The sequence below is a fragment of the Colias eurytheme genome, chromosome 24 (genome assembly GCF_061535395.1).
Source record: "Colias eurytheme isolate Ceu_HAF_F1 chromosome 24, ilColEury1 Martin Lab GWU primary, whole genome shotgun sequence".
In the NCBI taxonomy this organism is placed as follows: Eukaryota; Metazoa; Arthropoda; class Insecta; order Lepidoptera; family Pieridae; genus Colias; species Colias eurytheme.
This window is the reverse complement of record NC_143003.1, coordinates 5,851,363-5,866,156: the sequence shown is the minus strand read 5'-3', so window position 1 is coordinate 5,866,156 and position 14,794 is coordinate 5,851,363. Positions and strand designations below refer to the sequence as shown.

Genomic DNA, 14,794 nt, shown 5'->3' with positions numbered 1-14,794 from the left:
TTTTACAACTAGGCTTGAATTTCGAAATAAATATTAGCATGTGTCGCCATTCAATGTGTATAAATTAAGTATTAAATAAACATGACAAAGGATATTTTATTTTTCTTTTTGTAACGGTACATTTTCATCAAACGAGCGAATGCTCATTCTAACCCCACTATGTCAAATTCTTGTAGTGTAATCAGGCGTAGAGCATTCTTTCGTTGTTCTTACAGCGTTCGAAAATATTCTATGCAATGTGCTAATACTGAGCAACAAAGAATTTTCGTTTACACTGAAAGATCACGAAAAAATGCTTTTGCTCTAGCTCTATGTTCGTTTGATGTAACTGTACCATAATAAATATGCAGCTTAATTTTTAAGTAGTACCTATCTATATTTCTTCATTTGGTTTTTGACTTAAAAGTGTTTCCGTAGTCACATTACCTTTTACTTCATCTTCAATTTCTTGCAGAGTCTTATCTTTAGTCTCTATCAGTATAAAGTGAAGGAATAATAACGATATAAGTAAACACGTAGCAAATATTGCAAATAGACCTTCCACACCTAATTTTTCCATCATAATTGGTATATATTTTAGTGTTACAGCGTATAGAGAAGTAAAAACTATGCCAGTAGCGAAAGTCCCTGTTCCTTTATGTTCTAAAGGAAAAATCTCACCAAAAATTGTGAAACAGGTAGGTGTAACACCTATATAAGAAACAAGAGTATTCAATAATATTACTGATGGAGTTAACCAAGGCATGTCACTTCCTATACTATATTTAGATTTTAAAAACATAATGATGCTTATAATATACATGAGCGCAACAGTTGTATATCCGAAGTAAAACAGGATGTTTCTACGCGACATCAATCGTATCACAAAAGTTGATATTAATAACGCTATAATTGTAAATATATCAGCTCCTATTGAGCAATATACAGCCAAAGTTCTATCACCAGTGATTTCAAGAACAATCTGTATAATGTATGTCATCATATAATATCGCCCTGATGCTTCTATAATAACAGTCAAGAGAGTCACAATTATAAATGGCATCATGAAGTCTTTCCTAACAAATTTACCAAGAATCCTCATAACGATTTCCATCGCATTCTTTTTCTTTTTATCTTTTCTTCGAACTTGCGCTGAAATTAAGTCATTCAAGTTTTTACTGGCTTTAGTGGAATCTCCAAACAGCCATGAGTGAGATTCACTACATTCATTATACCGGCCCTTCATAGCCAGGAAGTCTGGGCTTTCTGGCCAAAACAATATATCGATAGTTGACAAACAAAATGGGAGACACGCCAGTAAGGATATTTGTCGCCAAGTCCAGGTGAAGTATAAAGAATGACAGATTAAAGATCCCAAAGCTACGGTACATTTCTTGATAGTGGTGAAATAGCCTCTTCTCTTCGGGTCAGAATATTCGGCCATAATAATAACAGTGATGGTGACACCACAAGTGGCGATGCCCTGAAAAAATTTACCAACGAATAAAGCTGTAGCGCTTTTCGCGAAGTAAAATATTAAGAACCCCACCACGACGGAAATGTTCAGGCCTATGAGCACTGTTTTTCGTCCGTAGCTTTGGAAAATGAAAGGGATGAAGCAATATCCAACTGTGCCGGCAAAACCGAGACTTGCAGCTGTGAATAATAAAGCAAACATAAAACAATATGCATCTTCGGATAAAATAACTATAGGTACTCTGTAAGAATACCTACTAATATCAATCGAGTTTAGAAATAACTTTAATTAATTATATGTAAGTTAAATATTATGTCTGGGTAGGTGTTAATGCTAAATGTAATTTTTTGTAGAAAAAAAAAACAGATATAAATAATCTTATCAATAATTAATGTTTATTAGCTTAAAATATGTACATTTAATAATAATGCAAAACGGAGGGCATTAACCTGAATATGATAACAAATGCTCGTATAGTAAAAGTAGTTTCAATGAGGTAGAAATTACTTAAAAAAAATTTAATTATTTTTATCCTACGCGTCATAGAATGCTATGAATAATTTTGATTAAGTAGGTAAAAATGTTTTTTGCATATTCAACATTATATAAAATAATAAAATGTTTTTTGCATATTCAACATTATATAAAAATTAAAAATAACATAACATAAAAATGTACTTACATATCCAGGAAGCATCTTCAGCAGAAACCCTTATATCAGTAGAATTGGGAGACAATATAGCAGGATTGAGAACTGAAGAAAAGCTCAACATGAAGCCTATTCCGAAGGAATGTAGGCAGTCCCCTAGAGCTACTAAAACCTGAAATGGTTTTGTGTTTGAAGTTAATTTAAAACTAGATGTGTATCCTTGTTTTACCCGCCTTGCTCCACTCTTATTGGTCTTATCGTGATGATATATAGCTTTCCTCGATAAATGGGCTATCTAACAGAGAAATAATTTTTAAAATCCGACTTTCCTAGTTTCATGGATTAGCTCGTTCAAACTATTCAGCTATATGATGAATTAATGTTTAAAGATTCTACAGTATCACTTGGTTTAGTCAAAAGGTAGTATTCCGTATTTGAATATCTGTCTAGAATTGAAATAGGAAATAGTATCTAATAATATACACCTCTAGATATTTAAAACTCCGTGAGAAATTCATTGATTTATTACTTAGTAAACTAATAAAATAAGTTTTAGGAAATTTAAGAGTTGTTCTGTTAGCATTGAATCTTGATTCAATGTCTTTTTAAGCATGGTATTCAATTTTATCCATTAAATCAAATCAATTTTTGAATTATAATTTCAACAATTATTTTATTAACTTGAATCGGAGCACGACCTGTTGAAATTCCTTTTATTATTACAGGTCAAATCTTAACTATAATTTACTTTTAAAGGAGGTTTATCTCCTAGCAGACCAACGTTTTTCGGATCAGCAAATCTATACTAATATTATGAAGCTGAAGAGTTTGTTTGTTTGAACGCGCTAATGTCAGGAAATACTGGTCCGATTTGAAAAAATATTTCGGTGTTAGATAGCCCATTTATCGAGGGAGGCTATAGGCTATATAACAGGAGCGGAGCAATGCGGGTGAAACTGCGGAGCACAGCTAGTACCTAAGTTATAAAAGTACAAAATTAATAAATACCTGTCTCCAAAAATAAATATCACTGTGACAACTCATTTCAGCAGGTTTCCGCACATTATCGTGCTATGGGTCTTGAATATTGAATAATTACAAATGTATTAAAACACCAAAAAACAGTAATTACATTATCTGCTTACCACCATTCTGTTGAAAAATCGATTAATTAAATTATTTCCATCGCATTATCCATACTTAATATTATAAATGCGAAAGTAACTCTGTCTGTCTGTCTGTCTGTTACTCAATCACGCTTTAACTACTGAACCAATTTGCATGAAATTTGGTATAGAGATATTTCGATACCCGAGAAAGGACATAGGCTACTTCTTATCGCGGGATATAGGATAGGTTTTATCCCGGAAATCCCACGGGAACGGGAACTATGCGGGTTTTTCTTTGACTGCGCGGGCGAAGCAGCGGGCGGAAAGCTAGTACATTTATATATTTCTTGATAGCAAGTATGAACGAAATGTTTTCAGGGGCGTACCTACCTACCAATGGGGAAAATGACGTCATAAAATGGGGCCCTCAGTCTATGGAGCCCCCCTAACGTGTGTGTCTTATATAATATGTATAATTAATATGTGATTGCTGTGGAATTTCTGAAAAAACTCTCATAGCTCCCTTATGAACCTCCATAGCAAATTTTAACTTTCTATTTCATGTTTCCAGCATTAAAAATGACGAAATTGCAACCCTATACTAGCAGTTTTCAAATTTAATTTGTGAAATTAAATTTTTTTTCCAAACAGCAAATTTAAATCTAAAACTCTTCTTTCTAATTAATAACTATAGTTAGCTCATTGAAAATATTTTATTGAATAAAATTTTCTGCATTCCCAAGGTTCAAATGAATAGTTGTAAATGAAACACACACATTATCATCAAATTTATATTTTATTTTCTCTTTCAATGTCAATGATACAAACGCTATGAGATACTGACATAAATAAAATACTCAACTACTAACACATTTTGATACTTTATTAAATTAACTAAAACTAATAATAATTGTTATGACAAAATTCGCTAGATCACATAACTACAGCCGATTTAAAATCACATTTTTTAAATAAATGCAAGCAACATTATATTATATATAGATATCATCGTACATCGTTTCAGAACAAAAAACAAAATTGTCTACTTAAAACTAAAGTTTAACACTAAATTCTAATAATACTCTCATTTAATAATACCTATATTAAATAATTGAATAATCATATAATATTATAATCACTTTGTTCAATGTCATGATATTGTGCAAATTATAAATAAATAAATAAAAAAGCTCTAAATTTTAGAACTCGAAGGATCTCGAAGATTTTATTAATTTTCTTTATTAATGTGAGTATCATTTACAAATTTAATTGAGTCAAAACGGTTTATTGTTCATATTATTTATCCAACGTCTTGTAAGCGCCTTAGGGCGGCCGTACACGGACCGCTCGAGCAGTTAACGGCTGAGCGACGTACACGGACGGCTCGAGCGGTCGACGTCAACTGCTCGAGCAGTCGGTTGTTGACCGCTCGAGCCGTCGCTACCAACCGCTCGAGCGGTTGATTTTTTTGACTAGTCGAGTCATTGATTTTCAGGGGGGGGGGAGCTGTCGACGGCTCTAGCGCAGTCAACGGCTCGAGCTGTCGGTGTATGCCTCACGACCGCTCGCGAGCCGTCAACGGCACGGTGGAATTTAGTCATGCAGTTGACGGCTTGAAACGGTCGCGACGGCTCACCGCGCGGTCGCGGCTTCAAGCGGTCGGTCTCAACTGCTTGAAGCGGTCCGTGTACGGCCGCTCTTATAAAATTGAGTCCAATAAAGTAAAAATATGTTCACGTCATACAGAATAAAAATACAATAATTGATATGTCAATAGTCACAATAAAAATATACTAGTTTTTATTTCGGTAAAAATGTGATTTCAAACCAGCCACGTATACAAATGTTATGTATACACATATTGCTTTAATTACAAACCAACAAACCTAAAAGCATAATAATCTAATATTCCGTCCAAATGAAAATTTTATATTTTGTGCCAATTTTTACTTAAAAAATTAAGTGTAAAATAAAACTTCAAATATTCCATTACCATGATTTCACAATTCAACCAAAGGTATAACCAAACTATTAATACTCGATCATTACATTATTTTTGATTAAAAAAATATATCAAATATATTGACTATTTGATTGCGCTATACAATAATACAGAGCAAAATGAACCTACATTCTATATACATAAGAGTTTCATTCACAGCACGTTGAAGAACTGGTATATTACAAACTCCTTTGACACCAAGTTTGTACTGTTTGGATCCAATAGAATTTGACCCCTGGCCCTACCGTTTGTTATTCGACTCGAAAACAATTCGAGGTGTCCATTCGAAATGTGATACTGAGCAATTGTGAAAGCTAAAGCGTAACTTTGCTATCGTCATTACATGACTATGTTCTTTAAATTTACGTTAATTTAATGATGCTATTAATTTATTACTAATACACCAAAAATAGTCACATTCTATAACAAATTTCTCTCAACCTGATAAGTGAAGAAATTTCGGTACTAATTGGAAGATTTCTATAGTCACGTCGATCTCGATACGAACTCACTATGGAACGACTATTGACAATGGTAGGGATGTTTTTGTTCACCGCTGTCTGGGGTCCGAAGTACCGTTTAGACTCCGTAGTTCTGTGTACGGCCTTCGGGAGAGGAGTTTCAGATCCTCTCCACTCACCAGAGGAGTGTAGTCTTTGCGTCTTTTGTAGACTAGTAATCTGTAAATATAGATAAAAAATAAGTTAAAAATTTTGTGAATAACAAGAAAAAAATATTTGTAATGAGGCATCGTTAAAGTTAATTTAAGAAATTAATTAAGGTAGAGTTAATAAGTTTTTTTAATGTGAAAAAAAAAACGATTTTACTGTTTTCAACATTAATCGTAGGTTTTTAGCGTAAAGTATATTATTTCATTCATCTTGTATAATCCTACTAATACTATAAACGTGATTTGTGAGATTGCATGGACGTTGTTTTTTCTTACATAAAAAACGGCATCTAAGATTCTGTGTGACATTTGGTAGAGATAGTTTAGCACATATTTTACTGAGTGAAGCCCCGGGCTACAACTAGTCAAACAAATAATATACAGTTTCTGATACAGTTTTGTTTAACCTATCGTACATCTGCCATACATATGACATTGTTTACGAATCAACATTAGAGAAACACATCATGATGTTTGCAAAGGCTTCAGTTTATCATTCAAATTTTATCTTGAAAGTATATAATTTTGTTTACGATTTCAACGTTTTCAGTAGATATGTAATTAGAAAGGTACGGAAAATTTTGATTTTATAACTTTTTTTTAATATAAATTAAGAATATACTTATTTTTATTAATATTTATCACTTTTCAGACATTAAGAGTTTTATTTTATGTAAAAAAGTAACCACATTCCAGACTTATAGTTTTTATTTATTTATTTTTATTTTATGTTGTATTCTGTACATAGATAGTTTTTAAATCACTTATATTATAATCGACTCGTAATCATAGTATTAACCTTTATTAACAAAAATAAACATCAAAGAAATAATTTTCTTTTAATCCATAAGTTTAAAATAAAATGTCTGGTTTTAAAAAGACAGAAATTTTGTAGGGAGATTCTCGTTAACCACTTATGTTTTTGTAAATTATGGACTTTTCCTGATTTCATTATTCAGTTTGCATGTAGCAGGTACATCAGGTAAATCCTTGTGACGACGTTTTCACGATTTTACGAACAAAATATTTATTCTACGAATTATATGCTTGTAATCCTTACTTATCATATAGATACTAATAGTACCTACTAATATGATGAAAAAGTTAGTCTGTCTGTAAGTTACGTTTTTAAGCCTGAAATACTTGATGGTTTTTGATGAATAATGATAATAAGATAGAATCTTGGAAAATTGTGTAGTTACTATTCTTAAAAAAATTGTGTGCGTGTACTAGTGTACACACGTAAGAAGTGAAACTTCTTTATGACCTTGTTTTACAAAAAATAATTTACTATATGCAACTTTACAAAAATACGTCGAATCACGCGTGGTAGGGATAAGAAAATGGATAGGATGGCGCGTAACGAAAAAATGTTACACTAAATTTTTTTCCAACCCCGTTAAAGAAGTTTCACTTCAAAAGTTTAATCTTGCGATAATTTTGAACGAAGTCGTGGGCATAAATTGAATTGTAGTCTATTATTTACTGATTCTTACCTACATTACTGCGAATCATATGCAATTAGGTAATACGGGTACTAAAATATGCAAAGTTCAATTCTTCGTAATTCTATTTTAAGGACTAATCTGTACCCAGTATAGTAAATATAGGATGTTCATTATTATTTGATTTCCGATAACCATTTAATAAAAGATTTGCATGTGTATCAATGAATATCTATGAGATTATATAAATTTTAATTCATAAAAATTTTGATAGGGATAAAATACTATCGCACTTCCAATTAATATTTAGGTTAAATCTTAAAAGTAAGTACATACAATGATATTTTATAGAAAAGCTCTTTTTGTTTATCTCCCATTTCATTAAAAAAAAGTTTCGTAAAATCATTGTCATCTTAAAAGTCAAAAAGTCAAAGTCATCTTAAAAGAAAGCATGGTCCAAATATTTTAAGATTTTCATCATCCTAAATAAATTAAATAAAAAATATACTTAAATAAAAGGAGCACGCTGTATACACGAGTGATAAAATGAAATCGGAAAGAGGCGCTTGCGCATTCGTAATCACAAGATTGCATCTCGCTTGTCAGTTAGCCTTCGATCGTCCTGCAGTCAACACTGCTGTGTGCACTGGTATGTATTTATTTTATTTTCAAATAATAATAAGAAATGTAAAAAGTAATGTCTTTAATGTTATCTGTTATCATCCATATGCAAAATATTATAAATTGCAAATTTTAACAAAGATTGGACAGATGGGTTTAAAAATTGTTTCTCTTCTTTAAAAATTTCATATTTATAAATAAGTTCTATAAACTAGAAATAAAATATTAGTTTAAAGTTTTTTTTAACTCATGAAATAAATAAAATCGTTCTTTAGTCTTTTTTATAATTTTGAACAATTTAGATTTTAGATGATACCTGCTTGTGCTTTTAATGATTATAAAACTGTAATTTTAATTAAACACGGTTTTGATTAATAAATTGAATTGCAACTGAGTCAATTTAATCAATCATGTAATTTTAAAATTTTCATCAAAATTTGGATTTTTTATGAATATAGATAGTTTATTTATTTAACTTTGAACGGAGTTGAAATTTTCTTTAAAAATTCTTTTGCGTCATTGTTAAACTAATATTTAAACAATTAAACAAACAAAACATTCAGAATGTAGATAAACTATTGTAAACAACCTTCAAATAGATTGTTATCTCAAGTGCGTATAATTAAAGGATTTTAAAAGGATTAGTAATTATAATACTATTTTATATGTTGGTTTATATGCAGTTTATGATGTAATCCATACATCCGTACTAAGATAGATATAAATGTCTGCCTGTAACGTTTTCACGAATAAGACACAGTATCGAACTGGATGAAATTTCGAATGAAAATAGTTGATGATCTAGGGTTAAGCAGAAGTTTCTACGAAATAGGGGATTATACTTTTGTATAGGTACAGTTTTAGTACACAGCTTTTCGAAACGGCTAGTAATACCTAATTACATGGAAAAGAATATTTTTACAATAATTGTATCAAACTAGGTTCAACTTATGATCGCTCGGTTCTAGGAAAGAAATTCTATTATGGTTCGATTGTAAAATATAATCTTAATCTGTGATAAATTTCACAAAATTTCTATTTATCCGCACTTGCTTGTTTGAGTGAGTAACATCCATATATCCAAATATCTATATACAACTAGTTACTAGCAAGCTTAAGTAAATTACCACGAACAAAAAGAAAATGAATTTCGTACTCTCTTTGTCTATTATTTTTCATTTATTTTTTAATTAACCTATTTTTATAAATTTTAATTACTTTTTTCAGAACACCTACATCGCGCAGTTACAACTCGTATCGACCGTAATTATTTTATAAGAAAAACTTATTTAAAAATTTTGATAACAATTATTTTTATCACCTTTCTAATTGTATTTTGCATTATCTTTGTTTTGCAGTTTTATTAGGATTTTTTTCAATTGTCTAGTAATTATTACTAGTAAGTAGAAAAGACGAAAACCCAGTGGTATTTTAAATAAATGTTCTAACAGCTTTGTGTTTTATTTCAAGTTAAATCTACTGCCTCTTACAAGTAAATAAGCTTAAAACTAGATGAAATTCAACGCATCTTAATCCTGCCAAGTGCCAACTGTTAGTGACATATCACACTAGCGGATTGCGAGCGGTTTCAAAGCGGAGCGGGTGCGCAACGAATACGTTGCGGGCGCGCAACGAACACGCCGCGGATGCGCAGCGAACACGTCGCGGACGCGCAACGATTTCGCTGCGAATAGAAGCGTCGACGCCATTTTGTATACTCTCGCACAAAAACCAGCTCTTCCGCCTTGCCTAACTTCCATTCAATATTTCCATCGTTTCTGTAGCACTCAATTTTTTAACCGTACTGTGGAAATGCACTTACTTAACTAAAGATGTAATAGTAACAACTGGAGTTGTTAAAAAAGGTGCTATAAAATTGAATTACTAGGACTAGTGAGTTGCTGGTTGCTTGATAAAATTTTCTACTCACTGCTACCTATTTACCTAATAATAAGATAGACCTGTTTTAGTTAAGGAGCTTTAACATTTATTTCACTAATGAACTTTCTTTATGAGCAATTAAGTTATCTGATTGCATTTCGACCAAGATTTAATGGATAAAAAAATACCCTAAACATTAACATGTTATGAAACTCGTAAAAAATAATGATCTCATAATCATTATACTATCACAAGTTTTAAGTAACAACCAGCACGGATTCCATTTTGTTAATGAGTGTACATGACTGCGACGTAAACGTTGCGCATCTGCCACGCGTCCGAAACGAATTCGCTGCGCAACCGCGGCGTGTTCGTTGCGCGCCCGCAACGTATTCGTTGCGCACCCGCTCCGCTTTGAAACCGCTCGCAATCCGCTAGTGTGATATGTCACTTATACTGAATCGATTTGGGGGCGTCCATAAATTATTAAAAATTTGAACACAAAATCACCTCACGTATTATTCTCTGGTGCGTAATAGATACAAAAAATGTTAACTATAAAAGAGAACTTCATACACAATACATAAAAGCAGGCTTTGTGTTTCATATCCGCTATTTAAATCGTTTGAAACAACACAGGTTTAACCATAGGTTTAACACATGTACCTACAAATGTACATATTAATGTATGTATGTATGAAAATCTGTACCGACAATAGGATGTCTACAATCAGCTGTCCTTGTGAAGGTACGTTATATCTAATTATCATCTCTCTGTGTAACGCTTTGGCAAACTAAGGCATTTTGTAACATTGCGACTTTAAATCGCAAATTGAACTATGCATTTGCATGTGCAAACAGAAAGAACAACTACAAATTTACATCTTATAATATATAAAAATGAATCGCAAAATGTGTTGGTAAGCGCATAACTCGAGAACAGCTGAACCGATTTCTTTTTTTTATAACATTCGTTGAAGAACGAGGATGGTTCTTATGGAGAGAAAACGTAAACATGTACCACGGGCGAAGCCGTTAAATATAGTATATAAAGGATGATCGATATTCGACCTCTAAAATATGTAGGTATATAAAATAGAGATGAAAAAGGTGATCTTAATTCGACCTTTTCACTCTAACGACTCTCAAGTTCGTTCCACTGCAATGCACGTACCGCGATGAAACATACATTCGACAAATATGCTAATAATATGAAAACAATGATATAATATGCATCATCAAGATAAACAATAGAAACACTTAGAATACGATTTCACGCTGAAAACACTAAATCGATTATAATGAGATTTGTCATGCATTTGGTTAAATAGCTCAGGTCAAGTTTGAGCTATTTTTCAACACCTATGTAAGTGAATTTATTTGTATGAAGAACGACTATCAAACAATTATGTGATGTACATGTTTATATTTTTAATTTTTATTGTTTAAAACATCATTTCACCTTCAACATTTATCTTTGTAGTATTAATACGAGAGTTATAAAAAAATGAAATACTTGCTATTGGTGTTTCTAAGTTTTTTGCGACTAAAAGTCGTTGTATATGAAAGTGCCTAAGAGCTATTACGCACTGTCGACCAGTCGCTGGCGACTCAGTCGCCGGCGACTGTGACTTACTATAGTTTAAATAGGGGCTTGCGCACTTAGTCGTCAGTCGTCCAGGAGTAAGTCCGCCGGCGACTCAGTCGCCGGCGACTGGTCGACAGTGCGTAATAGCTCTAAGTGTACCTATGCACTAATCACAATCACAATGGGATTTAGCACGTAGATACAAATCAGTGCTTGTGTAAGTACTATGTTGACATGTAACTGACTTATGTACCTAGGTACTTATGGTAAATAATATTTTATTTAAATACATTGCCACAGAAAAACATTTCTTAAAAATGTCACTTTATTTGAGCGTGATTCGTGTTGTAATATATTAACCTAATGCTAGCTCGTCTATCTGAATACAAAATTTCATCAATATTAGTCCATGACTTGAGAAAACAGTCAGGAACGTAATGGGTGGTTAGTGTAGACTGTAGAGTATAGTGTAGGTTCGATTTAAAATTATACTGTGTCATTAATTATTTTCTAGGTTTTATTTCCACGAGCATCCAATTATTTGTTAAATGAAGATTTGTATGTATGAGGTGGTATGTATGGAAAGTAAAAACGTAAGTATGTTTGTCAGTTTCCTAGTACCCTAGACACAGATTCCTCTTAGTTAAGGACTAGATAAAATATCCTTATATGAACGTCTAGAATTGATCAGATCAATATAAATAACCCATTGAGCCCCGAACGGCCCGATCGGTCCACGACACAATAGATTTTCTATTGTGGCTGTGATTCCGGGGCCTGAGTTATTACGAGTATGTTACGAGTGAAGAATTATGATATTGAATTCTTAGACAAAGATATGTTGAAATAAAGATAATAAGTTCCCCGAAATTAAGTATTTTGTTATATTCTTACATATAATTTTGCAGTTACGTTTTAAATAATGGTACCTACTCAATAGATAATTAAACTTGTATTGAACCTTTTTTTCCATTTTAATCGAAAACAAAGGTTTTGTAAACAGGCTCTATGGTAACAAGGCCAAGTGATTGGAGCCGATTTTAATGTGTTGTAAGTGAAATGTAATGTTGTTTGCATAATTATATATCAATTCAATCTCTGATTGAGTTTTTATCTTAGTAAGGTAGTATTTCTAAAGAGAGTGAGATACAGTTTAGATTGAGTTTAATTTTCTTGAATTGAAATAAAATTAGACAATATTATGCTAAGTAAAGCATGTAATATAACTATGTATATAACCTAACAATCTTGACATACTCTTAACAACGTTGTTTTAATAATAGTTTAAAAGTACATAATATGTGATTTGAGTTCTTTTTCGCCCTAATAATTGTTAAAATAATAAATAAGAACGCGATCTTTATATTGCATATATTCTTTTTACTGTCACTCTTAAAATATGTTTTAAATGGCTGCAATATACAATTTAGTGATAAGTACCTATCTATACTATCTATACCACAGACATGTATATTTAAGTAGACAACGCAAGTACCGCGATCTGTATGAAAACCAAGCGTGTCATATTTTTTGTACTGACCTTGACGCGTTATGACGTCACGAGCGCTTTTTAGTGATGTTAATTTCATTTTACGCTAAATCGATTAGGCCGCCACTCGCGCGGCGATTCTAGTATCGTCCTATCCCATCGAAGTAAATCGAAAGAAATCAGATCAAACTAGATCTATGTCTAAGAGGTAGTCAAATAAATGAATCGTAATCGATTCAAGACAGAAAAATGATAATTACCATAGACAGAGGGATGATAAAATAAAGTTATAAACCTTTTAATATTCTAACAAGTACACTAATGTGTTTTAGCTTTTTCTTACATATGCCCATTGAGTTACCATGTACTACGTACTAGAGAGGCCATCGAAAGAAAGTAATGAAACTGTCAATCAATCAATCTTTATGTCCCGTTGCATCGATCCATTTTCCTTTTATGTTCGGGTTACTTGGAAAACTGAAAAAACAAACATAGTCTAAGCAATAAGGAGTTTTTTTAAAAAACTCCCAAGATGACACTTTAACTAATGGCGTCCATGTCATAATATTTATTTTTAGTACCTTTGTATTAAAATACTTAAAAGTTCTAGGTCAAGTCGTATTAAATGACAAAAAAAATCTATGCCTTTTTTTCTGAAAAATTGCTCCTACAAATTATCATTTTTCTGTTCGATTATAAAATCGATTAGAATCGAGAACTGTTGCATCAAATGAACATCACTAACCACAAAATTGGACAGAAAAATGAGAACAGAAAAATGAGAAGACGCTATTCATTGCTTGTTATCATACGACGCGATCTTTACCGTGCCAAGTAAAAGCCGCAATGTATTCCGAATCATTTCGTATGATTTGGTATCCGTGTTTGTCACGATCGTTTTCCACAGATATTCTTTATTTGATTTTAAAATAAATAGTGCATATTCTGATTAGAAAATTACTTACCGGTGGAAGGAAACATCTCTGCTAACTCGGCCACTCACAGCTGTGGAGTTTCTACAGTTTATAACGGCGCAATTCGGCATTTTACTTTATTCAGCTTCACGTCTTTCCTTGGCGAACTGCAAGCGCGGACTGAGTGTAGGCCAGCGTCAAGTAAGTTTCAATAACATAGTTTGGACACGGGAAGTACATACACTCGCTTAGTCTATCTTGATACATGTCCGTGATCTATACTCATATTATAAAGAGGAAAGGTTTGTATGTATGTATGTTTTTCACGCATAAACTACTGAACCGATAATGAAATTTAGCACACATATAGAGGGTAACTTTGATTAATACATAGGATAGGTTTTATCCTGGAAATCCCATGGGAACGGGAACTATGCGGGTTTTCGTTTGAAAACGCGGGCGAAGACGCAGGCGAAAAGCTAGTTATCAATACATTATGAATTACATATACAGTTGTATGTATAATTGTTCAGTGTAGAGAAGATAAACACTAAAGACATTTTTTTATATATCTTGAATGGTCATGTGTTTCATCACGAAACGTGCACTGAGAGGCAGACGAGAGTCGTTGCAACAAAGGACCAATTTCGAACACACATTACTATTTTTATAGTCTGTCCACTATAAGAATTGCTTTTTGACAGCTCGACGGGTGATACCAGAAGTGATGTTCAAAAGATTATCGATTGTGATACCATTTCAATTATAAAATAAAAATATTATCATAAATCGAATCAGGTACGTAAATAATAATTACAACGTAAACATACTAATAAGATATGTAATAATAAGACCACATATCTATGCATTGTATGTTAAAACTAAACTAAACTAATATTTTATTATTTATTGGTTTCTATCTTACAATTTGGTTGTCTTTACGTTTAAATTATATAACATAATAGAAGAG

At 32.1% G+C, this 14,794-nt stretch overlaps 2 protein-coding genes across 4 annotated transcripts in view; both read right to left on the bottom strand.

Annotated features, from left to right (window-relative positions):
• Positions 1–345: 345 nt before the first annotated feature.
• LOC149897996 (facilitated trehalose transporter Tret1-like) lies at positions 346–3,171 on the bottom strand. Its single transcript, XM_090115707.1, has 3 exons — positions 3,114–3,171; positions 2,139–2,277; positions 346–1,635 (listed from the first exon to the last, which is right to left on the bottom strand). The coding sequence occupies exons 1-3, from the start codon at positions 3,147–3,149 to the stop codon at positions 374–376; spliced, it is 1,437 nt and encodes a 478-aa protein (XP_089971833.1). The 5' UTR covers positions 3,150–3,171; the 3' UTR covers positions 346–373.
• Positions 3,172–3,997: 826 nt separating this feature from the next.
• The window catches only part of LOC149897995 (trehalase-like), a 73,318-nt gene continuing 62,521 nt past the window's right edge, over positions 3,998–14,794 (bottom strand). For all 3 annotated transcript variants that reach the window (XM_090115885.1, XM_090115884.1, XM_090115886.1), the window contains exon 15: positions 3,998–5,896. In XM_090115885.1, coding sequence (XP_089972011.1) covers positions 5,767–5,896 — 130 coding nt within the window. In that variant the 3' untranslated portion in view covers positions 3,998–5,766. The remainder of the gene's footprint in view (positions 5,897–14,794) is intronic.